General features: G+C 39.7%; 1 protein-coding gene across 1 annotated transcript in view; it reads right to left on the reverse strand.

Annotated features, from left to right (window-relative positions):
* The window catches only part of SHTN1 (shootin 1), a 110,630-nt gene that overhangs the window by 32,900 nt on the left and 50,794 nt on the right, over nucleotides 1-26,936 (reverse strand). The window contains exons 5-11 of the mRNA XM_083363526.1: nucleotides 25,821-25,989; nucleotides 23,665-23,762; nucleotides 22,016-22,097; nucleotides 18,561-18,655; nucleotides 5,755-5,901; nucleotides 3,668-3,821; nucleotides 1,737-1,836 (exon numbers count right to left, since the gene is read on the reverse strand). Coding sequence (XP_083219652.1) covers nucleotides 1,737-1,836; nucleotides 3,668-3,821; nucleotides 5,755-5,901; nucleotides 18,561-18,655; nucleotides 22,016-22,097; nucleotides 23,665-23,762; nucleotides 25,821-25,989 — 845 coding nt within the window. The remainder of the gene's footprint in view (nucleotides 1-1,736; nucleotides 1,837-3,667; nucleotides 3,822-5,754; nucleotides 5,902-18,560; nucleotides 18,656-22,015; nucleotides 22,098-23,664; nucleotides 23,763-25,820; nucleotides 25,990-26,936) is intronic.

The raw sequence follows: 26,936 nt of genomic DNA on the forward strand, positions 1-26,936 counted from the left end.
CAAGCACGCGCTCAGGGCGAGGCGGCCGCAGTCCGGTGAGGGAAGACCGCCGAGGGAGTGGCTGGCCGGGCTGCGCTGCTGCCGAGCAAAGCTCGGCCGGGGTGCCCGCTCTGCTCTGCCTGGCGCCAGCTCAGAGACTCCACCCGCCAGGCCCTTCTCCCGCTCAGCCAGGCCAGGCGCGCACCGTCAGCCTCGCTGCACCGGCACAGACGCTGCGCCAAGGCTGGGGCGGGGGGGGAGGAGCGCAGCGGTTCGGCCAGGCAGGAAAAGGTGCGGGAAGCGACCGCCGCCTGGTAATGGCGCCCGGGCTCACAACGTGGAGGCGGTGTAGTGAGGCTGACGGTGCGCGCCTGGCCTGGCTGAGCGGGAGAAGGGCCTGGCGGGCGGAGTCTCTGAGCTGGCGCCAGGCAGAGCAGAGCTGGCGGGGTGGGGGCGGCAGCTGGGCCGGCCTGAGCTTCCTGGGGCGGCCCCTCGGCGGGGGAGGTGGGAGCAGCTCCCGAAGGGGCGGCCCTCAATCAGAAGGGAGGGCCGTGGGAGGGCCGCATTTACATACAGCAGGGAGGGCTGTTGCGGGCCGTATTAAACCGCCCCGCGGGCCGCAAATGGCCCGCGGGCCGGACTTTGGACATGCCTGCTCTAGACGTTTCTCTTGTTTTAATTGCCTTAGCTCTTCCGTAAGCCATGGGAAGTAACAGGATCCATGAAAAAGGAAAGGTTACATAGGCACAGTTTGATCCAAAGCCTCTGACATTCTCTTATTCCAAGTAGCGACCAAGACTTCAGATGGACTATGCAGCTGACTAGAAAGAACAACCAAAGCACTCTCTTAAACCCATCTGGGTCCATCAATCGCTAAAGAAGACTGATCTAATGCATTCAGCCTCTTTGCAGTGGATACTGGCACAAGAGAATCCCATGGTGATCCCATGGTAATCAGGGCATGATCTGACACCAAAAAGGTGCTCCATTTTCTAATCACATACCTACTGCTCTGACAAAAACAACAGATGTAGTGTGTGACCACTGTCCTGGGTCATAGCACCACAGCCATCATGGTGGTCATGAATACCTGATCCACCTCAGAGAAGGCTGATTAAAGATTGTAAATCCAGCAGCAATCCCAACTGATCCCTAGAGCCCAATTTAATGAACAGAGTCTCACATCTGGTGCCGTGGGGGCAACGCCCCTGAAAGCCATAAGCGATTCTCGGATAACAATGACCACCCTTCTCTCATCCCAGGGTCTCGATAGATTGGTCTGTAGTCAAAAATATGTGAAATAGAGGTAGCTCATTTTTACTGTTGTTAAATATTATATTCCCTTAGTCGTTAACTGGAGTGTGTGTGGTCACATTTGATAAGGCTGACTCAAGCTATAAATAGGGTCAGCGTCAAAAGCGGCAGAGATACCAGGTTCTCTTTCTGACATCTTTTCAAAAACGTTCTCAGACCCACTTTGTCTTTCCCTCATTATTTCTTTTCCCAAAGCAGATTGTCTCTTTTATCAGCTTGAACTGGCACACTGTAGAGAGCTAATGATTTTGCCAAAGTCACCAAAAATTAAGCAGCTAATTGCCCATCGTGTACCATCAGCTTGCCTCAGACTCATTGAAAGCCACATTACATATGAAACTTACATTCCTATGATTCTTCTTACACTTAGAATTAAAAGTAATAAACACATATGCCTAGGGCCCTAGGCAATAAGTTTATATCACAATGTGCACGATACTTACTTTATTGGATTAGGCGGAGGAGGAAGTGGAGGTGGGAGGGGTGGAGGTGGAGGTGGTACTGGATTTTCTGACTGATGTACTCGTTTTTCAAGCTCACCAACTGTATAAAGAGAGAACTGAATCTTCACTTAAAGTGCTTTTGTACATATATACTTTAAAATGGTAAATACAAAGGTAAAATAAAACCATTTTTGTGAAATAATGGGCTAATTGAAGTTAAAACTGGACTTTTTTTTTAAGCAAGCATCTCTACAAATTAGACTGCTAAATGTTTCCCATCATTATCCTATGCTTTTACCCAGTTTTGTATATAAAGATATACCATAATCCTGGAGCAGACACTGAAGTAAGGTGCTGAGTGAAGCTTCTTCTTCTTTTGAAGCACTTTCAATCCAAAGCAATACACTGACTTAATATCTGGAAATCTCCATGGTGTTGGTTTTTTTTACAATTGTATCACCTTCTGCTAAACTACACTGCTGAATTTGGAGAGAATTTTAGAACACCTGATAGGAGGTTAGGCATTTTGATTCTTAAAATGACAAAAGTACTGATTTGATTTTGTGTACTCATATTTTATAATGCTCTGCTTCAGTCTTAAATAACTCCTTAAATAGTACTTTAAAAATACTCTGAAGCTTGTCACTAGCTTCTTTCCACCCAGTTTTTGATTTGCTAAACAATCACTATTTTTAGTATTCAGATCATAACTGAACTGAGAAGTCATTATGAAATCCCATCATGTTGCAATGTAGTCAGTACACACATTCAAGTAATTTATTTCACATCCTGCAGTAGTGCCTGGGTGAGTCTCCTTAGCAATTTCCATAGGTTTTCCAGTAACCTTACTAGCCTGCAACTGATTTAACACACTTCACTAGAGTTTTAGACCTTGCACAAAGGATTTTGTATATTTTTCTTTTGACATTTTCCATCCACATAATCCAGCTGCTTTAGGATAGTTAAACAGTACTTCCCCTGCTGGTAACTGTATTTTGAATTTATTAAGAAATGGCAATCTTAGATAAAGAGTAGTAAATTACAGTTTTTAGCACTTAATAGGTACAATGCTGTAAGCTGGTCAGGCACCATCCTGGTAAATAATTCTTTAGTAACAACTAAATCACAGTAGTTGATTCATACTGTATATATTTTAAGTGGTTTTGTCAGTGCTTCTGCTGTCTTGTTTTAGCCTATAAACTGGACAAATAACAGCCAGCAAGTCAGACAGCTTCAACAGTTAGATAGTGAGGGGTAAATGTTTAGCCTGAAGTGCAGGGAATTAGCCACACAGTTCCCATGGATTTTAGCCATTAACACCCATGGGAGTTGCAAAGCTAATTTCTTCTGCATAGCCTTTGACAAAGCATTTACTTTTTAAAATGTCAATCATATAAAGGCTCATAAAACAACAGGGGGAAACAAAACCTTCACATCCATGCTTTCCAGCTATTTATAGCTAACTATTTTTTTTTTAAAAAATATTCCTAATCTCCAAGGATGAATACCATTTTATGCTTTTTAAACCTCTTCGTGGCTTTTACTTCTGAAGTGTTCCTAGTTAGGTACTACAGATTTTTTCTTTTTCACTGGATGCTATCACAAAGCACAATTATATGCCAAAACATATCCAAGGTCAAAACCAGGGAATTGTAATTCAGTTAGTCACTTGTAATTTAAATCTCTTTGATTTCAGTGGAAGCAAAATACAATTAATTTAATCTGGTTAAATATCAGCAATGTACCAAAATTTACTAAAGATTCTTGATATTTTGGTTGCAAATGTTACAGTGAAGACTGCATGCCAGGAAATAACATAGGAAGTTAATGTTATGCACAAATGCCTAAACTTTTGTTAAGAATATGTTAATAATATTTGGAACATCATCAACATGATGTTCTAAATATCTAAAATTATTTATTTAACTTACCTGAGTGCTTTAAGTTTTTAATTTGTTCTTCAGCACTCTGACACTTTTCCTCTAATTCTTTTTTTTCTTCTTCTAGAAGTTTTAGTTGTTGTTTAAGGGACTTGATTTCTTTGTGCAAAACTTCATTACATAATTGTTCCTCCAATTCTTTAATCTGATATTGACAAATATAAAACCATAATGAATATCTAATGTAGGAATGACAGGATCACCACTGAACTAAGCATACCTTAAAACGCAGTATTTAATTTTTGACAGAGAATTTATTTTCAATTTTATTGTGTAATAGTTAAACAAACTGGTGTGTCCATATGTGCTATTTATTCAAAATCATTTATTTATTTGATAATTTCATCAGTGAACTAGTCAAGATTATTTTGTGTTCTACCACTATACCAGGGGTCAGCAACCTGAAACAGTGAAAGAGCCACTTGGAATCGGTTGCCTCACAAAAGGAAAAACTGGGAGACACAAAAAAATGTGTGCACATGCGCGTACATGCGTGCATGCGCAGAACAGGGTTTGACTGAAGAGTGGAGCCAAGGCGAGATATGCACCTACCCTGCATATTTGAATTGATTGGTTGAACTTTTTTAGTCCCACTTTTTTTTTTGGACTGCACATGGCAGAGGACTGGGAGCCGCAAGAGACGGCTGAAAGAGCCACATGCGGCTTCGGAGCCGCAGGTTGCAGACCTGTGCACTATACCTTGGTTCTCCAAAACATGCCCCAGATTTCAAAATCCTTTAGGGATTTGTGGGCAAGGAGCAAAACTTCAAGAGAGAAAGGAAAAATCAAATTGCATGCAGTGTGGAAAAATAAGAAAATATATTATTCTTTAAAAACATTATTTGATTTAAATAAAGAATTATCATTTGGAATTCTTTGGAAAGTACTAGCTATCATCTGTAGCTATATGTAATAGTAAGTTCCCAGAGTAGCAAAGATTTAAGAGAGAGTTATCTAAACATCACTTGGAAAGTTTTTTCTTATTAGTGAAAAGATTTGCCAGTTTACAAAAAGCCAATTTAATAAAAGAAAAGGAAGAAGGCTTAAACTTAATGTACTTTGGGGGATATAGTTGCTTTATTGGGAAAACAGTTCAGATGCTAGAATTCTTGTTACCTATTGCTTTTTTCTCAACAAATCTTGCTAAAGAGACTATGACACATATGCTCAGAATAGTTTTTCATTTAAAGCAGAAGCCAAGAATCTGACATTTTAATTTGCTACTCATAGTGACTATAGGCAATGAGTTCCTTGTTTTATATTAAAGCATATTAATTTCTTTCAATTGCTAAATGATTGAATCCATTCATTTTTAGAATATAGTCTAAGTCAGAGGTCCTCAACCCCTAGTCTGTAGACCAGTACGGCATGCCAGCAACCAGTCCGCACAAACAAGCCCCATTCGTGGGATACTGGCAGCATACAAAACCACGCACTCGCCGGTCCGTGGAAAAACTTTTCTCCACAGAACCGATCCCTGGTGCCTGAAAGGTTGGGGACCTCTGGTCTAAGTACATGACAATTTCAACTTGAAATCAGCAACTGAGTAGGAGATGGTTTTAAGCATCTGATGTACAGACTGGCCTGGACACTAGTCCATCTGGCACGCTTCTTTATTTAGTAGAATCTGATTTATCAGTTTAAGATAATTGTTCAAATTAAATAACCTGCCTTCTGAACCAATAAGTGATTTTGCTAGTACCTTAAACAGTATAGATGCATTCTGGTAAGCATATACCCTGGGATTATGTCCTGCCACGTATTCAGCATACTAACTTTCAAAGCAAGAGGTTTACTCAGTTCATGGAAGGCCATGTTTACAGTGAGCAAGCTTCACTCGTTTACATATTGTGAAGGCCTGATGAAGAAATACTTGAATTTCAAAGCAACATAAAATTTGATACTTAACATTATGTATCTTTGAGAAATATTCTTTTTTACCTATGTCAAACACTCAGCTTTCTAAGCAACATTCTACCTGCGAATGATACGTTCAGCCTAATCCAACATATCAGCTGGAGATGTACTGCACTGAAAACTAAAACAGTAAATGTCCAAGGTGGGAGCAGCCTTCTTACCTTCTCCTGGTGTTGCAATCTCTCTTCCTCCAGCGTTTGAGTCAGCTTGGCATTTTCATCTAGAGCTTTTGAAAGCTGCTCATCAGGGGTGGAGTTTTGTTGCAGCAATTGACTTTGCCGTTTCAACTTATTTTGTTCAATAAACATCTACCAGACATAACCACACAAAATGTCAATCAGATAATTTAGTAAACTGCATTTATCAGAACAGACACTGTGTGGAAACATCAGTTTCCTTTCAGAGCAACCTAGAAGTCCAGCTTTGTCAGGCATCAGAAGACTGCTTCCATAATTTCAGCTACTGTTTTGAAAATATCTCAAGTGACCAAATGAAATATGGAGTGGAGACAACCCCTAAAATAGCAGCAGAATAGAAAATGCACTTGATTTTCTTGCATTTTTTGCATCAAGTTGTTAATGGGATGCATTCTGTGGAGACACTGAAATACTAGGAGTCAAAAAGACTACAAAGTATTCGAGCTTCATTTATGCAAAGTATTTAAGAAAATTCAGAACATGTGGAAATAATTCAATAATTTTGGACAATCAAATATATGATTTGATTTTATCTTTCTATGTAAGATGTGTGCTGGTTTTGCTTAATGTGGTTTCACATTTATCTTGTTAATGAACTACGTGTTAGACAATATAAATTTATTACAAATTATCAGAAAGTGAAGCATTTATAATTAATCTGAGGGACCAGCTCATCCCGATGGGTTTAGAGTAGACCATCCCATCTACAATGCAGAAGAGGAACACTCTCTTTCCTTTGCAAGCAAACAAATTTTGTCTGATTTTTATTATATACAAGTTTTATTGATTTTTTAATATTTACATATACATGTATTTGTGAAGCAATACGGTGGTTGAATAGTCAAAGTAACAAATAACAAGTTATTTGTAAATAGTTCAGGTTGCATCAACAAGGATTCCCTCTCTGATTCCTTTAGTTATCACATAATCAAAATAATCAAGTTAATACATTTCTAGTTACGACCTAAGTCAATTAACAGAATTTTCAATATATTTTCACTAATACATATCAATATCCTGTTTTTAAGTTTTACCTAATTGAAATAGAATACTCTAGAGTGCAGCCTCCTGAGCTCCGGCTGGTTTACCTGAATGCCATGTCCCTGGTTAACAAGGCTACCCTTGTGCGGGATTTGGTGGAGGGTGAGCATGCGGACCTGGCTTGTATCACCGAAACCTGGTTGGGTCCAGAGGGTGGGGTCCCTTTGGTTGATCTTTGCCCACCAGGTTTCCAAGCATTACACCGGCCTCGGGCTCAAGGTAGGGGCGGGGGAGTGACGGTAGTTATCAGGGAGACCTTATGTCCGCGGGAGACCACTGTCCCTCAGATAGTCGGGTGTGAGTCTCTTTTTGAGGTTTGGTCCCGGGGGCGCAGTTGGGCTTGCTGCTGGTGTACGTTTCGCCTAGTCACACAGCGGCAACCCTGCCTGAGCTACTCGATGTCCTCTCCGGTTTGGTGATTGAGTTCCCCAAACTTTTAGTTTTGGGTGACTTCAATCTACCATCCCTGGGAGGGTCATCTGAGTTAGCTCGGGAGTTCATGGCTTCCATGACGGCCATGGACCTGACGCAGGTAATTTCTGAACCAACTCATGAGGGAGGCCACACCCTTGACCTGGTTTTTTAATCTGGACGATGGTTGGATGATCTTGGTGGGGGATCTCCATTAATTATGCCCCTGTCATGGACTGATCATCACCTCCTGCGGCTGATCTTCCGTCTTGCCACCCCCCGCTGTGGGGATGCGGAACCAATTAGATGGTACCACCCCAGGTGCTTAATGGACCCTGACGGGTTCCAGGCAGCGCTGGGATCCCCACCAGCCTCCGTCGCTCACAACTCGGCGGATGCCTTAGTGGAAGCCTGGGAAAGGGCAGCCACTGAGGCACTGGACCCAGTTGTACCCTTGCGGCCCCTTATCCGGTGCAGATCCCAACGAGCTCCATGGTTTTCCGCGGAGCTCCGGGAGATGAAGCGTCGGAAACGGGGCCTAGAGAGCTGCTGGAGGTCCAGCCGATCCGAATCCGACCGGTTGCGGTTAAGAACCTATATTAGGTCTTATCTCGCAGCGATGAGGGCGGCGAGGTGTAATTACTTCTCTGCCCTCATCGCGTCCGCAGATAATCGCCCGGCCGCCCTGTTCAGGGTGACTCGCTCCCTCCTTAATCAGGAGGTGAGGGAGGATCCCTTGCAGGGTCGCACCGAGGAGTTTGGTCAACATCTGTCGGATAAAATCGCTTGGATTCGGACCGGTTTGGACTCCAGCTGGGCAGAGTCTGACGATCAGGACACGGGCGGTCTTGTCAATGTTATCTGGGAGGAGTTTGATTCTGTGACCCCTGATGAAGTGGACAGGATTATGGGGAGGTTGAGCTCCACCACATGTATATTGGATCCGTGCCCTTCCTGGCTGGTTTATGCAGCTAGGGAGAGGACACGAGGCTGGTTCCAGGCGGTTATATCTGCTTCTTTGAGTGAGGGTAATTTCCCCACCGTCTTGAAGGAGGCGGTGGTGAGACCCCTCCTCAAGAAGCCTGCCTTGGACCCAGCTGTGTTGAACAACTTTCGTCCAGTCTCCAACCTTCGCTTTCTTGCGAAGGTTGTTGAGAGTGTGGTGGCGCATCAGCTCCCTCTGGTCCTGGATGAAGCGGATTATCTGGATCCGTACCAATCGGGTTTCAGGCCCGGGTACAGCACGGAGACGGCATTGGTCGCTCTGGTGAATGATCTCTGGAGGGCCCGGGATAGGGGATGTTCCTCTGTCCTAGTCCTATTAGACCTCTCAGCGGTTTTCGATACCATCGACCATGGTATCCTGCTGCGGCGTCTCAGGGGATTGGGAGTGGGAGGCACGGTTCTTCGGTGGTTCTCCTCCTATTTCCTGGGACGTTCACAGTCGGTGTTGGCAGGGGGGCAGAGATCGGCCCCTAGGTCTCTCGTTTGTGGAGTTCCTCAGGGGTCGGTTCTCTCGCCTCTCCTGTTCAACATCTACATGAAACCGCTGGGTGAGATCATTCGTGGTTTTGGAGTTGGGTATCATCAATATGCTGATGATACCCAACTTTTTATTTCGACCCCAAACCACCCCAGTGATGCCCTCGCTGTGATGTCCCATTGCTTGGAGGCGGTTCGGGTCTGGATGGGGAGGAACAGACTTCAACTCAACCCTGACAAGACTGAGTGGCTGTACATTCCGGCATCCTGGGACATTCAAAATGTTCCATCGCTTTCTATGGGGGGTGAGTCTTTACCCCCCGTGGATAGGGCGCGCAACTTGGGAGTCCTCCTAGATTCACGGCTTACCTTAGAAGATCATATAGTAGCCGTGACTAGGGGGGCTTTCGCTCAGGTTCGCCTGGTGCGTCAGTTGCGGCCCTATCTAGACCGGGATGCCCTGTGTACGGTCACTCACGCGCTGGTGACCTCTCGTCTTGACTATTGCAATGCTCTCTACATGGGGCTTCCCTTGAAGACCACTCGGAGGCTCCAACTGGTACAGAATGCGGCCGCGAGAGTTGTCTTGGGAGTTTCCCGGTACTCCCATGTTACACCTTTGCTCCGCGAGCTGCATTGGTTACCAGTTGTCTTCCGGGTGAGGTTCAAGGTCTTAGTGATGGTTTTTAAGTCCTTACATGGCATGGGTCCAGAATACCTCGGGGACCACCTGCTACCGGCGTCAACTCCCCTCCGCCCTGTGCGTTCCCACAGAGAGGGCCTCCTCAGGGTGCCTCCAGTCAGAGAATGCGGGCTGGTGGCCCCCAGGGGGAAGGCCTTCTCTGTGGGCGCCCCGGCTCTGTGGAATCAACTGCCGGTTGAGCTCCGGATGGCACCGGATCTCCGCTCCTTCTGGCGCGGGTTAAAGACCCACTTATTCGAACAAGCTGGCCTGGCCTGATGGGGAGTCAATTTAGGGTTTTAATTATTTGTATATTCTTATTGTTTTATTTTGGGCATTAATTTAATTCTTTTTTAACTTTTGTACTTTTGTATTTTTATTATATGCCCTGTTCACTGCCCTGAGTCCTTCGGGAGAAGGGCGGTATAAAAATTTAATAAAACTTAAACTTAAACTTAGAGTAGCCTATAATATACAACAGAAAGCTTAATTTTTGGGTAACCCACAATTCCCTATTTCAATAAAGAATAGTTCTCTTGTCTACAAAACTTACATTGTTTATTACAAAACATTCTTATGTTTTACCATTAGTCTAATTTTCATCTTAACAAATCACCAATTATTAGAAAAATATTTTTTGTCTTAACCGTTCAACAATTATTAAAATACTATCTTTTGTTATAAAATTCTAGATTCTATAGTTCAAAAGTATCTTCTAGAAGCTTAATTTTGTTTTCCTTTAAAGATCTAAAACTTAAATATAAAATCAGTTTACTTTTTTTTAATAAAGATTCCCCTTAGTCCATCAAAAGAGATTTTTTAAACTCTATCGTTACAAATCCCAAAAAAGAGACAAGTCTAATTTTTAAAATCTAACTCTCGCCTTCCTTTTGTGCCAATCAGGCTTCCATCTTAGTGCCTTTAAATTCTTAAATGTGTCTCCCTTTCTTCCTCCACCTCTTATTTGAATCAGAGGAGACCATCCAACAGACAGTTTTGCAAAGCAGATGTCCCCTTTATAGTCACTGAAATATTGCTTTAATAGCTCAGTTTTGGATGTTTGATGTAATATAATTGTCATTAATTCAGTCTGGTCTTTTTCTTCAACCATTTCCATCTGGCTTAGGTAGAAAGTAGTAGCTGATGTTGTTATCATTTGATTAGCTGAATCCTCAACGTACTGTATTTGAAGGCCTTTAATATCTTCACTCTTAATGTTGCTTTCATTGGGTATTCTTATTTTTTGAGTTGTAAGTTTTGTAGTTGAAGTTAGAGTTTGGACTTCCAGGTTCTCTGTAGGCTGCATTTGTTGCTCTTTGAAGTCTCCTATTTTGATGTTAGTTTCCACTTCCTCTATTTGTTTTTGGACTGTCGGTTCATCATTTAAGGTCAAAGTTTGATTTGGTGGCTTTGAGTTGTCAGGTTTATCATGCAGTTTGGCTTTAATTTGCTCAGTTATTGCCAAAATTGTGTCCAATATCAGTCTGTAATTAAGTGGTGGGATACAGTCATCCATTTTGTTGGTGTTTACAGCTAAGTCTTCCATGGAGGCTATTTTAATAGGAGTCAATAATTTTCCACCTCCAATGTTCCTAAAAGTTGTTTTCAGTGCCAGGTGTTCCCACACTTATCTTTAAAGATAGTGCCAAGGACAGCTCTGTTATTCAATCAGCTCTCACAATAGGCAAAAGGTTTACTTGCTATTCCATGTATACCCACAAGATGCCATCAATAGCATGTAGAATAAGTTGTAAAGTTTTTTCCCCAAATATAAAGCTTTTGTATAATTAGTCCATTCTTTTTTCCTTAATTCACATCTTAAACAGAAAATAGGGTAGTAGATCCCCACCAAAAATAGGAGCTTTTTAATAAGTAGAAAGAAGATTGCTTAATTTCTTTGCTTAATCAGTTTTTTTTTCTTCAACACTTTATGGCTTAAAATGTTATTCCCCAAGTGTACAAATTTCAAAAAAAGGGGAGAAAAATTTTGGAAAAGTCCCACAGGAAGGCAAATAGGGGGATAAGAAAGGTAAGGTCTCAGCCAGGTCCTCCAGATTGCTTCATTGTGCTAGATGGTGCTTTTGGTTTTCGGCAGGGAACGGCTGCCGTTCTTCTTCTTCGGGCCAAAGGAGCTGCTCCAGATTCAAGAAGAGGGCTGCCACCCTTCCATGTTCACAGGGAGGTCCTCCTTGCGGTGGTCACCCCTCCAGGGTGACTTTCGACCCTTTTCAGGGTCCTCCAATGAAGAAGGATCGGACGGCAGGGAGAGAGCTCTTCCTGAACGACTGAAAGCGCCACACGCACAAACCAGAAGCCAAATTTTATCTGATTTTTAACTGTCTGGTTCTTATTCACTGTTTAACCTTTTAATGTTTTATATGGTGTTTTAATTTTTTGATTGTAAGCCTGCTAGACTTGCTTTTAACAAGACAGACAGCATAGAAGTCAAACAAACAAATAAACAAACAAACAAAGGTTAGACATATACTGTAAAACTATTGACTGCTATGTATAAGACAAGTATTTTTTATTTTTACAGCTTCCCTGGTCTGAGAGGGGCGAGTGCATACATAGTCCAATAAATCATAAGGGTCCTATGTTGGACCATGCTGCTTTACTAAACGGAAAAAAATAATTGTTTCTAAATTACTGAAAATTGATCCAGAAGGTGGTTAAAGAAGAGACACATTTTAAAATTACTGCCTCAGAAATAAAATGTCCATTATTTATGGTGCCATGTTGTTTATTTACCAGATAAAATAACACTCACAGCAGGCTGGCTGATTCATACCACTCCTCAATATTATGTCATTAACAAAACACAAAACCAAGTACTTGTATATGTACTTATTTGCTCAAAAAAAATCTATGCATCACTTTGAAAAAAGCCCCCTATTACTTTCCAATCTCCTGTTTCTAGATGTGGAAAGACAGAAGTAATATATTTTGATTTCCACACTATTCTTCTAACAGATAATTCACTGTGGTCACACAGACCATACCAATTGATTAAAAAGTTGGGTGAACTCCAAGCAGAAACAGCCTGCTTTTCTGCTTGCATGTTCTTAGAAGGCAATGTAAATCTGATCTTAAATAGGAAGAGGAGAGGAGAAGAGAGGAGAGGAGAGGATAGGTGACAGGAAGTCTTTCAGGAATTCTTCAGGCAAAAATACCTGGAGTTTCTCACAAAATCTTTAAACCACAAATCTACACCCATTTTCTTCAGAGTTTCCTGACATCACCAATTTAGTTATTTTCTGAAGAGACAGATTCTTGCTATCTAATGCAGCTGACCTTTGCTGATTCTGAGAAGTTAAACAAGGTCTGACTAGTTAGTTCTAGTTAGTACTTGAATGAAAGACCGTCAGAAAACCAGTTGTATTGCCAGAAAACATTAATGGAAGTGTCCATGAAATCAACAAGAGTGAACACCAACTTGAAGGAACTTTTCTTTTATTATGAGAGAGAGAGAGAGAGAGAGAGAGACAGACAGACAGACAGACAGACAGACAGACAGACAGACAGACAGACATGTGACCAGTTACAGTTTTGGTTGAAGATTTCATGAACCTTTCTCTTTCCAAATTTCATGACCATGTTCTTTAATATACTTCCTGGCAAAGTATCTTAAAATCCATGATGAGTGGCAAAAATATTACAAAAATTGAAATTAGATAAGTGAAATAGACAACATATTACATCAATTTCCCTGAAAATAGTTAAAAATATTAGATTGATTTAATGCTGATATCTACTTTGGCCTTCTTCTCTGATAAGTTAAATTTCCCAATATGTTTGGCAGGTGGTAGATATATGTTTCTAAAGATAAACACACTCGGGCCCCTAACCTTATCAATTGCTGCATATGACAGTTGAAACTATGGAATGTTACATTAATTATAGTTATACTGTGTAGCAGGTATTTTTCTTTTTTTCAAATATAGATTTAGCCTGCACATAAGAACTTTTCAGTAAGTGCAGGTTTTTCAGTCCATTTAGAAAGATATTACATATTAATGGATTAGCTATTACAAAGTAACCTAAAAACCATTAATGCATCTAAATGAAGAGTTATTGTGGAGTTTATTATTAATACAGTGCATTGATATATCTGAATCAATAGCATGCAATGTTATGAAAGGAGCAAAATTCCTATACAAGGTGGTTATGGTTGTCTCAAATTATAATTATTTTTTTCCTTACAATTACAAAAAGCAGATAACAGCATTTGATCTTTCTGCATGTAAATGTTCACTGTGGGAATTTAAACAGTGTCTGCCAAGTATTTACTAAGGAATCTATAATGAAAAGGGCAATGTACGTAACCAAGTTAAAGATAGTCACTGTAATTTAAAACTAACTCTATTGTTTACATCGTATGTATGGAATCTTTACTGTTACACACAGAGAGAAAAATTGAATTAAATGGTAAGAAAGGAAGCAGATTCTTTCTATCTTCTCTTTTCTACTCCCAGTCTCAAATTTCATCCCTGTCCTTATTTAGACCAGGGCTTTTAATCAGTGGTACGTGTACCACCTGTGGTACATTAGCATGTGGCAGGTGGTACGCGGCCCTGCCCAGTCAAGTGTAGTGGGACAGGAAACGAGCCAGCGTAGTGCAGGACCTACTGAGAGAGTCCTCCGGAGCTACAGTGTGGCTGGGGCAAGGCAAAGGCCCAGGCTCACTTCCAGCTCACCTGGATGAGAAAGGAGGATGGGGGGGCAGAGACACGAGAGGCTATAAAAGGAGGCAGTTTGGGCAGGAGAGGGAGAGAGAGAAAAAAAGAAGCAGCCTTGGGAGGAGGTGGAGTCAGCACTAGCTGCACCGAAGAGAAAGGAGGAGGAAGGTGGGAGGGGGAGAGGAGAGGAGAGCAAGCAGGCCGGCCATGAGCTGATCTACAACTTCTGTGGCAGCCATCCGTGCTGGCAGCAACAAACAGGCAAGAAATGCAGTGGGGAAGGGGTCGCCCTCCACAAGGAACGAAGAAAGGCTGGAGGTGAGGCACGGAAGGAGATGGAGAGTGGAAGGGTTCTTATGTGCTTTTGTGACTTTGAAGTTCTGGGATTTGTGCAATGTGGGCTTTGTGTTCTTAAGGAGTGTTTGGCAAATTTCTATTTTGCTGATGGCTGATGTCTCATGTTAGATTCTATTGCTCTGCTATTGTTAGCTGTACGTTTTGCTGCAAGGGATTTTGAAGTATTTTTCTCCTGAATGGATTTTGTCTGTAGCATTCCTTTACTTATGAATGGAGCCATTTGGGGAGGCTGCCTTAGCCAACAGCCAGTACTTACATTTGTTTTTTTCTTCCTTAAGTGTCCGCTGCCAGCTCCTTAACTTTCCTTTCTACCCAGTACCTAATTCTTAAAGGCGAATGCGCCTTTTTAAGCTAGCTCACTCAGCAGCTTGCCTTTTCTGTCTGGAGGCTTTTCCTTGTTTGATAAATATATGGAAGAGAGAAAATATGGGTTGTTTTTTTTTCAAATTCTTCCATCAGAAGGAGATGAGAATGAGAAAGAGGGAGGGAGGGAAGGAAGTCCCGCCTTAGCACTTGGCTACCAGCAGCCCTGCCATTTGCTTGTCAAAAGGTTGCAAAAGGGGATCACATCACCCTGGGACAGTGTGACCATCATAAATATGAATCAGTTGCCAAGCATCCAAATATAAATCACATAACCCTGCGCATGCTGCAATGTTCATAAGTGTGAAAAATGGTCATAAGTCATTTCAGTGCAATTGCAACTTTGAACACGTTTTGTTTTTTTGGTCATCAAGTTTTTGACACTTTGCTAGGTGGTACTCAAATATTGCCATATCCTAAAAGTGGTACAATGGGTGAAAAGATTGAAAAGCCCTGATTTAGACTAAACAATCATGTAGGCAGCAATTTTTTCTTCACATTAAGGAAAAGTTACAATGCCAGGATATTTCATCATCTACAATCATCAACACAGATAACTGATTTTGCAAATGGTGTTTTTCCCACAAATACAGTATTTTTCCCCTCCATCACTGTTAAAATGAGCTCACATGGATGCCAGAATTTATTCTTTCTAAGCCCCCAAAACAAGCACTTAAAAATATAGTTTCACCATAAACATAAAACAAAATCAGTGTAGTGTGGATGCTCTCACAGGTTTGAACAATAATGTATTTCTGCTTCTGGGTGAGGATCTATCAAGGATTAGACGTCCCTTCTTTTTAAAAGTTCCAATAAAATTATGTGTTGTTGTTATTTTAAAAAAAGAACAATTCTGTATCTCGAAGGCTCTGGTACTAATTGCCTGTGTTGACAGGGCAGGGAGACAAATTATGAAATAAGAGATGACACAAACTCTACCCTTTTCAGTTTGTAAGGGATGGAGCTTGAGTTTTGATCTCACAGCACATTTCATATTCTGACAAAATCAATTTCATTTCATATTCCAACAAAATCACGGCTTAGAATTAGAATAATTAACACCACTAATATGCTTATTGCTTAATGTTCTCAATGCAGTTGTCATTCAATCAAGTCCTTTGAGTTATGAGGAGTTTAGGGAACAGAAAATTAGGACAACTAGGGCTTCTGGGGAAGAAATAGAGGTGGCTGTGTTGGAATGAAGAAATGGCTCTTTGTAATTCCTCTCTCGACAAGGAGAGGACTTGTGATTGCACACAGTGCCAGCAGTTTGGAACTCTGGGAGATAAAAGTGTAGTAGCCATCATTTTGCTCAAACTACGGCTGGTGCCTTTCAGAAACATAATTCGTTTGCATGATTCCTTTTCTACTAACTTTCATAAATGGCTTGATAACTGCTTTTCAGCTATTAGGAACCTTTGGATCAATAGGTTTTACAGCAATGGGTGAGTTTCCTTTGATCCTTTAGTGAAACAAGTTTTAAATAAAAGTTTAAGGACATTTTTTTTCTTTTGGAATAAATAGTAAAAGGGTGAGTAGAATCTTGATTTTGGAAAGTTACAGATTAAGAGACCAGAAGGATTTTTTTTAAAAAATGATTTTGGAATTAATTATAAAAATCCTTCCATGGGAAAATGGTTTTGTTTTGAATTCTCTTTTAAAAAAAACACGATGAGACTTTGAGGTTGAACACTACAGAGAACTAGGAGGAACTAAAAATTACAATTAAAGGAGAACATTTACACTTGATTCATTAATACAGAATGGAGCAAACCATATTATTAAAGGATATTTTGGAACAATGGACCATTAATGCCATTAAGACGTTCCAACAGAATCCGCAGGCCCCCAGCATATCTGCAGGATTTTGTAAGGTCATAGGTCATTCAGTAGAAAAAGTTATTATTGTTATTGTTGTGTTTTCTTGTGGGGGGGGAAGGGAATGATATATATTGAATATTAGCATTAAGCATTGTTATGCTGTCAGCTCAGCTGAACATCAGCTGTGTAGAACCCGGCAACAACAGGTGGCGTCCTAACTCCCATCCCATTGGTCAGGCCGTTCTGGCGGGACCCTTTTAAGATGTGGATTGGGCACCGGCTTGCCGGCAACAGTATTTAAAGGAGCCGAGCTGTGGAGACTCCTCAGTTCAACCACAATAAAGCTTTAGTGGAAACCTCGACGTCCTGTCATCTGTCCTGACCGGTCTACCCACAATACATAACAAAGTTTATTTTAGGAATGTCTGCCATTCTGTGACTATGTGTAAAAGATGCTTTGGAAGACAGCAAGTTTGCTTGGGCATGACTGAAACTGATTTAAAAGTGGATTTAAAATAATAGGCTACAAGAATGGTATGGAAAGATTCTATACTGGACGTACAAATAAAACCAATTGCTGTTTTAACAATCAAAAGGGATATACAATAGTAAATCAAAAGAGTGATCTGGGTAATTTTTCTATAGTGGATTTACAAAACAGCCCTGTTAAAGCTTTAAAGAATTTTATGAGAAGGGATAAAGAAAAAACTAAAACAAATCAAGATTATTCAAAGTATAAGGAAAGAATATAATTTGTTTGTTTGTTTTGATCAAAGTTAAAATACATATGCTGTTATCTTATCTCTGGTAACTTTAATGGACATTTGCTAATTAGGACTGAAGGCTTCAAGATTGTCTTAAAGCTTCTATGAGAAAACTATGATCATGATATTTATGAATTGTTGCTTTTCGATGATCTGTTATGGTCAAAATAGTTCTCAATTTTATAAATATATCTATTTTCCACTGGATATTTATTTTGCAAACAATTTACATTAATTTACAGGAATAATGAAATACTGGAGAGTTTCTAAATGTTTAAACCAGCTGATGAGTTTTTCAAGTTCAACCTACCCCAGAAGCAAAACCTGATTATGTCTACACTATTGATTTCTCTCTTAATTATGTAATCCACAGAATAAATCCTCTTTGAAACTGATTCCACCTGAATGCATTCCTCCTGAATCCTGAAAAAATTAAAATCTTTCAGTAGGATAAAACAGCATTTCTAAGGCGATAGGTCCTTAGAGAAACAAGAAGTACAAAAGGATGAATGTAATCCATGTCCCTCTATCATGACTTTAATTTTATAGATTATTATTAGAGTACTGTAAACTACTTCAAACATTGCAGCACAATAAACACTGGTATTTCAATTTATGAATAAATTGTTGTTCATAATTAATGATCAAGTGAGGGAACATGGTATTTATTTCCCTGCATAGCTGTCTTTTTGAGAACATACACTGATTAATGATTAAAAAAACTCTCTGCAGAGGAGGGAAATTGAGTTAATTTATGGTACATTTGAGAAGGGAAATTGAGTTAATTTATGGTACATCTGACATTAAAAGACTGGGATTCAGCACAAGAAGCTGGATACTGTACACTGTTAAAATATCTGCACCAAAAAATACGGCCAAGGTCAAATATAGACAGAAACTCCTCAAGTAACCATAAGAACAGTAAACACCCATTTACTGCAGAGCTGAAGAGTTTTCATCTGAAGAGAACTTCACAGTGTGATTTTTATTAACTTATTATTAAATCCATTTTTGTACTATCACATAGCCTCTATAAAGTAGCCATTTATAAAACAGCGAAGTAAAGGGAAAAGAGCTGAAATTGAAAAAAAGGCATTGTTTCTTTAAAACATTTTAAAAATGCTTGCTATTGTCCGTTCTCTGATCAGAAAAAGCTATTAACTTCCATACCTCTTGTGCAAAGGATTCTGCCCTCTTACGCAAGTTTTTTTCCAGCTCAAAGTTGACTTGAAGTTCTTCATACTCTTCTACTGCTAGTACAGACACTATGTGAAATGAAAAGGAGAGGGAGAAGGAGGAAGGGCAGATAATTGCAGCAGCAGTGGTGAAACAAAACACAACCATGAAATATGCCATGAAACAAGATTATTTAAAGTGTAGCAATATGGCTGATACTTTCTTCTTTTCTACTACAATGCTGTAATTAATTATATAACTAGACATATGTACTAAAGTGGAATGGGGGGTTTGTTTCAATGAATATAGCTCTGCTAGAAAGAAAGAGGGACAATCTTTGAATGCCAGCACAATGCTCTCTTCAAGTTAGAAAGCGAGACTGAAAAATGATGTTGAAAAATGACTGTAGAACTACGTTTCTTTAAGGTAAAGTGAGAAACACTTGACATTCTATGGCAGATTAGACAGAAGTTTGATGACTCTGGTCCAATGATGTCAGAGACATCTAATAATAGATACTTAAAACAGTAAGTGGCATTTCTGGGCTCATCCACATAACTTCCTTCCTAAAATATCACGATGGTCTGCTTACCATTTATGGAAGAAAGGATCTCATAACATAACCTTGATCTTGGGGTCAACCTGTTATTCTGGGCCAGGTTAAAAAAAATGACACACTGTATCTTTATGTCATACTGGAACTTGCCCGTTCAACCCAATTGTGAGGCTGACTCAGTTGAAAATGGACAGATTCATCCCACTCATATCAAATAGTTCATACTAGCTTCTTCATTCTGTATGGTTCTTTACCAATGCTGGGGGCAGAGAGAAAGGGGCTTCTCAATTACACCTCTGGGTACTAGTCATCCTTGAGAAGCATTCATGGCTCACTGCAAAGAAAATGACCTGCTGCCACAACAGAACCCGATATCCAGCCTGACCCAGCAAGATCAGAAAAAAGGAGGACAAATACAGGTGCATTGCACAGATGACCATGTGGGAAGAAGAAGGAGAAAGTACTCATAGGAAGAAGAGGTTAACTGTAGGCTCTGGAACCCAGCCTTTCAATTCCCATAGATTCAAGAAATTGTGTTGAAATGGACTGTGTTGAAATGGAACCTTTGTGAAAGATTAGGGCACCTGTATCCATGATAGGACAGGAGAGTAACATTTTACTTCTCTTTTGACTGGAAGAATAAAGTCTCCTGAAGTTATCATGAAGTAAGCTATTAATTCTGAATACTTTGGGAATGATAACTGTTCCAAAATCATTAAATGTTAACAGCCTTATTTAAACCTGGTGAGTTAATGTGAATATGGTTTTAATTAAATCATTAACTATCATTCAGTAATCTGAATACTAGTCATCATAGACTTCAGATTACATTTTATATTTCCCACTTCAGTTATAAATAAATATTGATGGGATTATTGAATCTGGAATAGAACATTTTATGATCCAACTGCCAAGGTTATAAATATATCAAGGTCTTCAAAGGACATCAAGGAGCAATTGGCACACTAAGTCATCCTGATCTTTCTTGTTTAGATTCTTACATTTCTTGAATATATTTTGATAGCAACCGTTTGACCGTCTTAGATTCTTACAGCTCCTACATGTAAGTATACTTCATAAGACAGACTCTAGAAGATTATTGTTTCCTTCCACCTAACATTTGGCAGCAGGATCCATGCAATCATTATGTGACTATTATACACTGTGTGATCCAAAGTGGGAATTTAGAAACATCTGCAGTTTCTTGCAGGCAATCGGGGGAACTTTTATAAATTAACATTATTCTGTTTTATACTCTCTTGTCACGCAAATAGTGCAATAATACAGCTCATTTTAGATGTATATCTGCAAATATGATTATGTGCACAAGATAGCCAGGAGATCCTCACATACATTTCTATCTAAATCAGCTGCATTGTTGTCAAAGATTGATAAACAGGTATGGAAGAAAACAATCTTGCTAAATCACAGTTGGAACTGACTGGAATATCGGGGTGGAGGGTTGGGGTGGGGGAAGCATACAGGCTGGTCAGCAATGCAAATCTTTCTGGACCTTGGATCCTTTTGGTCATAGAAAAGTTCATGTAGATCCTATACTCTTTTACATTTCTGTCCCTCTTCTTGCTTGTCATATATGTATACCAGACTTCATGGATTTGAAAGTATCTTGTGATTATCCAGTACAGGTAGTCCTCAACTTACAACCACAAGATTTTCGCTAAGCGATGCTGTTGTTAAGCAAATCATCATATGTCCAGGCCCAATTTTACAGCCATTTTTACTGTGATAGTTAAAAAATCATGTGGTTATTAAGAAAATCACATGGTCATTAAACAAATTTGGCTTTCCCAGTTGACATTGCTTGTCAAAAACTGGCTAGGAAGGTCACAAATCGCAATCACGACTGCAGGACACCACAACTGGTCATAAATGTGAGCTGTTTGCCAAGCACCTGAATTGGTGTCACATGATGCTGGGAGTGGTGTAAGTCATAACTTCAGGATCAGGTCATAAATCACTTTTATTGAAGCTATCATAACCTAGAACCATTCTTAAACAAATTACATTTTAGTCTAGCCAGGTGTGCAATCTCAGGCCAAATAATTAGTTTACAGTCTGGTGTGTTGCATGAATCCTGAAAAATGTGCTCTCGGTTATAATAAATATGACTAACTGTACGGTGTGAACATAGCCACTATTAAATTGAGTACTACTCTGATAGGTTTGTTTGAGGATGGGTAGAATTGCAAAGTATATTCAGAGACAATGATTTCTGGAAAGTGACTATTACACATCTGTAACCAAGAACAGCTTTTATCTCAAGGCATGTCCCTGCACCAATTTACCATATCAACTTAACAGCTTTAATAAACATATGAAAGTGGATCTTCTTTTCTCTGGCATTCACAAGAAAGCAGAAAATGTAAGGATGCAATTTTCATCTTCTAGTTCAAATAAGCGAAATCTGGTGAGGTTGCCTGGATTTTCTGGCTGATTCTAATCAACCTCTTATACATTCTCTATAATGTAAGGATGATTGGTCAGTTTTATAGCTACAATGCTTATTACAATAGCCACAGGAATGTGGCAGTAACTTACTGTACTATAATCCTTGTCTCTGACAAGGATCTAGAAGTTCTTATCAAGTGGATCAAAATCTGATAAGTGGTCATCTGATAACTGTAGCTTCTAAGATCAGATAGCAGAAATGTGGAAATTTGCAATAAATATATCTAATTTTGTTCTTTATTCACAGGTACACATATTGATAGAATTTCCATTAAAAGATATGCACTGGCTAGTAGATTCACAGATTTGTCCCTGGATCTCTGCTTCGTCATTTATTTATCTGTCCATCTGTCTACTCATCAGTACAACAACACAGCTATTAAAATATTACCATTAAGAGTTCTAGAGAAGCATACATACGTACTTCGATTACATTTTTCCAACACCTTGTGATGTGTTTGAACTTCAGATGCTAGAACTGCATTTTGTTCCTTTAGTTTATTTATCTGAAAAACAGTTAATCCAAATAATGAGATTATCAGAGAAAGTAAAACACTAATAATGATGCTATGAACATTGCAAGATGTTTGGCTTTAAATCTATCTAAGTTTCCAATCTAATTGTTAATTTTAAGTCAATAACTGCAACCAGGGAGTGTACCAATATTCTTAGTTATTTCACTGATGTATTCGTATTCTGTACCAAGTTGCAAACACCTGCTGGATTTCCAGCTAAAGAAGCAATCTGAAACAAGCTTTTCCCATTTACTTCCTAATATCTTTGGTCAAGATTATAGCCAAATGATATTAAAACAGCTAGAATGCTTTAAATGCTATATTAAATGGAACCTGCCTTGAGAGGTAGCAATTAAATACTTTGCAGCTCATGCAGAGCAAAGCCCTTGCTTATAAAGAATTAGATTTAGCGAGCAAGACAGCTTACAAAGGCACAGAACATTATTAAGATGTATGGTTTAAAATTCTTGCTTTAGCTTTGACTAGCATAATATCTACCATCACAGCTCCCAATCTCAGCAACTGAGAATAGTCTATTCTCTTATTGAGTGGGTCACTTTTCTTGAGATGGACGACTGTATAAATTTGATTAATAAATAAATAACAAACAACCAGGTAGCAAAGCTCTGACCATGTATTGATAATCCTCGATTTATAAATTTTTATTTAACAATGGTTCTAAGTTACAACAGGCTTGGGCAAAAAGCCCAACCTCACAGTTACTAGCATCCCATCACCCCTTTAGTCACATAATCACAATCCGATCACTTGGCAACCAGCTCGCATTTACAGCTGATTGCAGTGGTTTGCGGTCATGTAACTGTGATTTCGAAACTTCCTAGACATTTTCTGACAAAAAACGAAAAAAGAAAAAAGCCAACTAGGGAAGCTAAAAAGCAGAGACATCACCCTGTCAACAAAAGTACGTATAGTCAAGGCTATGGTCTTCCCAGTTGCAATGTATGGCAGTGAAAGTTGGACCATAAAAAAGGCTGAGCGCCAAAGAATTGAGGCCTTTGAACTGTGGTGCTGGAGAAGACTCCTGCGAGTCCCTTGGACTGCAAGGAGATCAAACCGGTCAGTCCTAGAGGAGATCAACCCTGACTGCTCTTTAGAAGGCCAGATCCTGAAGCTAAAACTCAAATACTTTGGCCACCTAATGAGAAGGAAGGACTCACTGGAGAAGAGCCTAATGCTGGGAAAGATTGAGGGCAATAGAAGAAGAGGACAACAGAGAATGAGGTGGATGGATGGAGTCGCTGAAGCAGTAGGCGTGAGCTTAAATGGACTCCAGAAGATGGTAGAGGACAGAAAGGCCTGGAGGAACGTTGTTCATAGGATCGCGATGGGTCAGACACGACTTTGCAGCTAACAACAATTAGGGAAGATGGATCTGCTATCGACCGCATTAAAAATAATCATAAAATTGCATCTGGTCACAGGATGACTCACTCTACAACCTCACTGACTTACAATGGAAAAGCCCTACCAGTCATTGTGGTCATAAGTCAAAGGCTGCCTATGCAGTGGTTCTCAGCTATCTTGCCGAAATACTTACTTCTGCTATCCCTTCCACAAATGTGCTCTTCACGTTTTCCAGCTCAATGATGGCAGTCTTCTTCTCCTCCTGAAGGGAGATAATTTGATCTCGCAGATCTTCATTTTCAAGAACAGCAGCAGTAGTTCATTTTAAGACAAAAAAAAACATGGTAAGTGTAGAAAAGCTGAAGAGCAAGGCATTCTCTGTTTCTTGAATTATTAAGAATACAGAGGTTTCACATGTCGATGTTCTTGCAAACAGTAATGGTTAACTAGCCCTTAAGTCTGAGTTTGAGTTTCATCATGGAGATTTTCAACTCTGAAAGGGATGGTATGTTCTCAGCTCAGCTATACAAGTTATCTCTCAGTTTTAAAGAAAGCTTCTTTTTAAAGAAGACACAAAAATTATTTGCTTATTCAGCAATTTTAATAGCTGTCATCTCATTATCTATTATCTTATTTCATCATTCTAAATGATAGAGCAGAAAACCATAACTAGAAATCACTACCTAGAGATTAGCATTCAAAATTAAACAGCTGTGTGCCATTTAGCACTATGAAATAATATTAAAAGTACTACATTTTAATATAATTAAGATTTAAATATTCCCAATTCACATAACCCTGAGCAATATACAATTATTATTAAAGTATATAAATGTTACAGGAAAACATTAAAAAATCAATATAACTCCCCAAAAAACCATACCATTCAAGCAAGCAGCAAACTAAACAAAAGTAATTTTAAAATTGCAACTTTAAAAAACTCGACTACGGTAGTTTCAAATTAATGAGTACTATCAGAATTATCAGAAACTGTCCATAAACATCAATTTTATAGCAGAGAAAAAGCGAGAAAAGGAAGTTGGTATGACTTTTCCTTCCTGAATAGATGTCAATACATAGTTTAATTCAGCATGCTATAAACTGTATGGGAATTTCTTCATTAAATACATTGTTTGATACAGTATTATAATCCCCATTTTATGGAAGACTGGTCTCCAAAAGCAGTATACAATCTGAAACAATGAGTCTCTGGACGAGGTTTGGTTTAAGTCAGTAAACTGACTCTATTTAAGCCTACAAATAAACTGCAGAGATTATGCTATGCTATTTAATCTAATTCAAATGGCTTCATCTCCCACTCCTGAGTTAAAGAGTTATCCAGACACTGCTCAGCCAGTCCAAAACAATGCATCTGAATTTCTGCTGTCCCATTGCTAAGTTCTATTACGTTCTTGCTGCTTCTGTTTCAAGTTTAGTGGCTAACTATCTTGTTTTGATTTGTGAGCTTGTCACTTACTCTAGGCAAGCTGCTGTCCTCTTTCAACACAGGACTTCCACTAATTAGGGTCTTGCATTAGGAATAGGGAGGCTCCATCTTCAGAAGTGTATTTAGTATTCTAATTTCTTTAGGTGGTTTGTCTGACTCCTTACACCACGTCTCTTCTGCAGAAGCTAGGAAACTTCATCAAAATGTTGCACAAAAATGCACATTCCAAAATTTTGATGAAACAAGCTCTGCCTGTTAAGTATTTGCCTGAATGTCATGACACAATTACAAAGGAGGTACAGTTTCATCATTCCCCTAGTGATTCCCTGTGGATGTGCCTGAGTCTTGCACTTTATATCCCAAGTTAAAGAATATGTAATCAAGAAACAACAAACATCACCACAGAAATCCACTCTTAAGAGGGGGGTGAGGGAAATTCCATCATAAATTAGCAAGTAGCTACTATACATCTGAACTGAACTGAACTGAGCTGAAAATTGTACCTAACTACTGGACAATGAGGCCTATTTATGGGGGGGTGAAACAACTGAAGGCAACTTCAACATCTCTCATCATTTTTGGGGACATTATAGAGAGGAAAAGAAGTGCACTTGATAAGTGATGGCTACAATGCATATAAATGGTATAATAAGATGCATATACAGTACACTTCTCACAGTATAATAGTCTTATATTTCTGGTGGCCTTTAGCTGAATTGGGGTTCACTTGCCATTATTCCTAGAGAGCAGAACAACTGGCGATTCTAATGAGGAATTAAAGGGGTTGAAATCCAACACATCTGGAAATAGATTGGGGAAGGGTATCTATTACAATGAAACTGGATCTTCATGTTTACTTTTTGAAAATGTAAACCCACTTTAATCCCTGGAAAAACACTCACCTTTTATTATCTGCTGGCATCCCATTGAGTCACAGGCTTCAGGGCTACCTTCTGTGTCCATACATGTTTCTCCATCATCAATGTTAATTTCTTCAGTAATGATGTCTGGTCCCAGTTTTGCCATATACAACATGCTGATTCTTTTCAGAGTCTTGTTCTCTTTGTTCAACTACAAAATGTCAATTATATATTCTGTGGCTATAAATTCCTTAAAAATTTGTTTTTCCTTTTGAAGGAAAAATAAATATGTCTGATGCCTGTAAGGTTACCAATGAGTTTGGCTGAAGAGGACAAAATTAATGGGTTTTTCATTATCCACACTTAAATTAGGGAATTCCTTATCCTAGAAAGATTACTGATGCCTTCTAGCATGGTATGTTAATAATTGTGATCTATAAAACCTCTTTATTTAAGAAGGCTTTTGTTTAGTATTTAATACAATTTATCTCCCTGACCTATTTCATTTTGTGGTTTTATTTTAGTGCTAGCTATATTGAATGATGCATGAGCAGCAAAAGAGAAGAGGACAAAGGGTCATATAAATATAATAAGACTGGCATTTCTTGAGACATCAATTTTAAAGTAATAGAACAAATACTGGCACTTTTTCAGCCTAAGATTCTACCTGGTTATTGTGCTGCATCTGAGGAGTAAGATTCCCCAATGTGGGTGAGGCTATTAAAAAACTAAATCTTATTTAATTTAAATGTAAGCTTAATTAAGTTAACATTAATGAGCTTGTTGCTTACATACCTGGCGCCCAGCTGTGTGGCAACAGCTCTGCCCGAGCTGCTGGACACCCTCTCAGGGTTGGCGGTGGAGTTCCCCAGGCTAATAATGCTGGGAGACTTCAACCTGCCTTCCCTGGGAGGGTCATCGGAGCTAGCCCGGGAGTTCATGGCCTCCATGACGGCCATGGACCTGACCCAGGTAATTCAAGGCCCGACCCATGTGGGGGGGTCACACTCTCGACCTGGTGTTCCTGTCTGGACAGTGGTTGGATGATTTGGGAGGGGGTTTACCTGTTGTTACTCCCCTGTCATGGTCCGATCATCATCTCCTGCGGCTGGTCTTCCGTTATGCCACCCCCCGCTGCTGGGCGGTGGAACCAACTAG

Source organism: Vipera ursinii (genome assembly GCF_947247035.1).
Source record: "Vipera ursinii genome assembly, chromosome: 5".
In the NCBI taxonomy this organism is placed as follows: Eukaryota; Metazoa; Chordata; class Lepidosauria; order Squamata; family Viperidae; genus Vipera; species Vipera ursinii.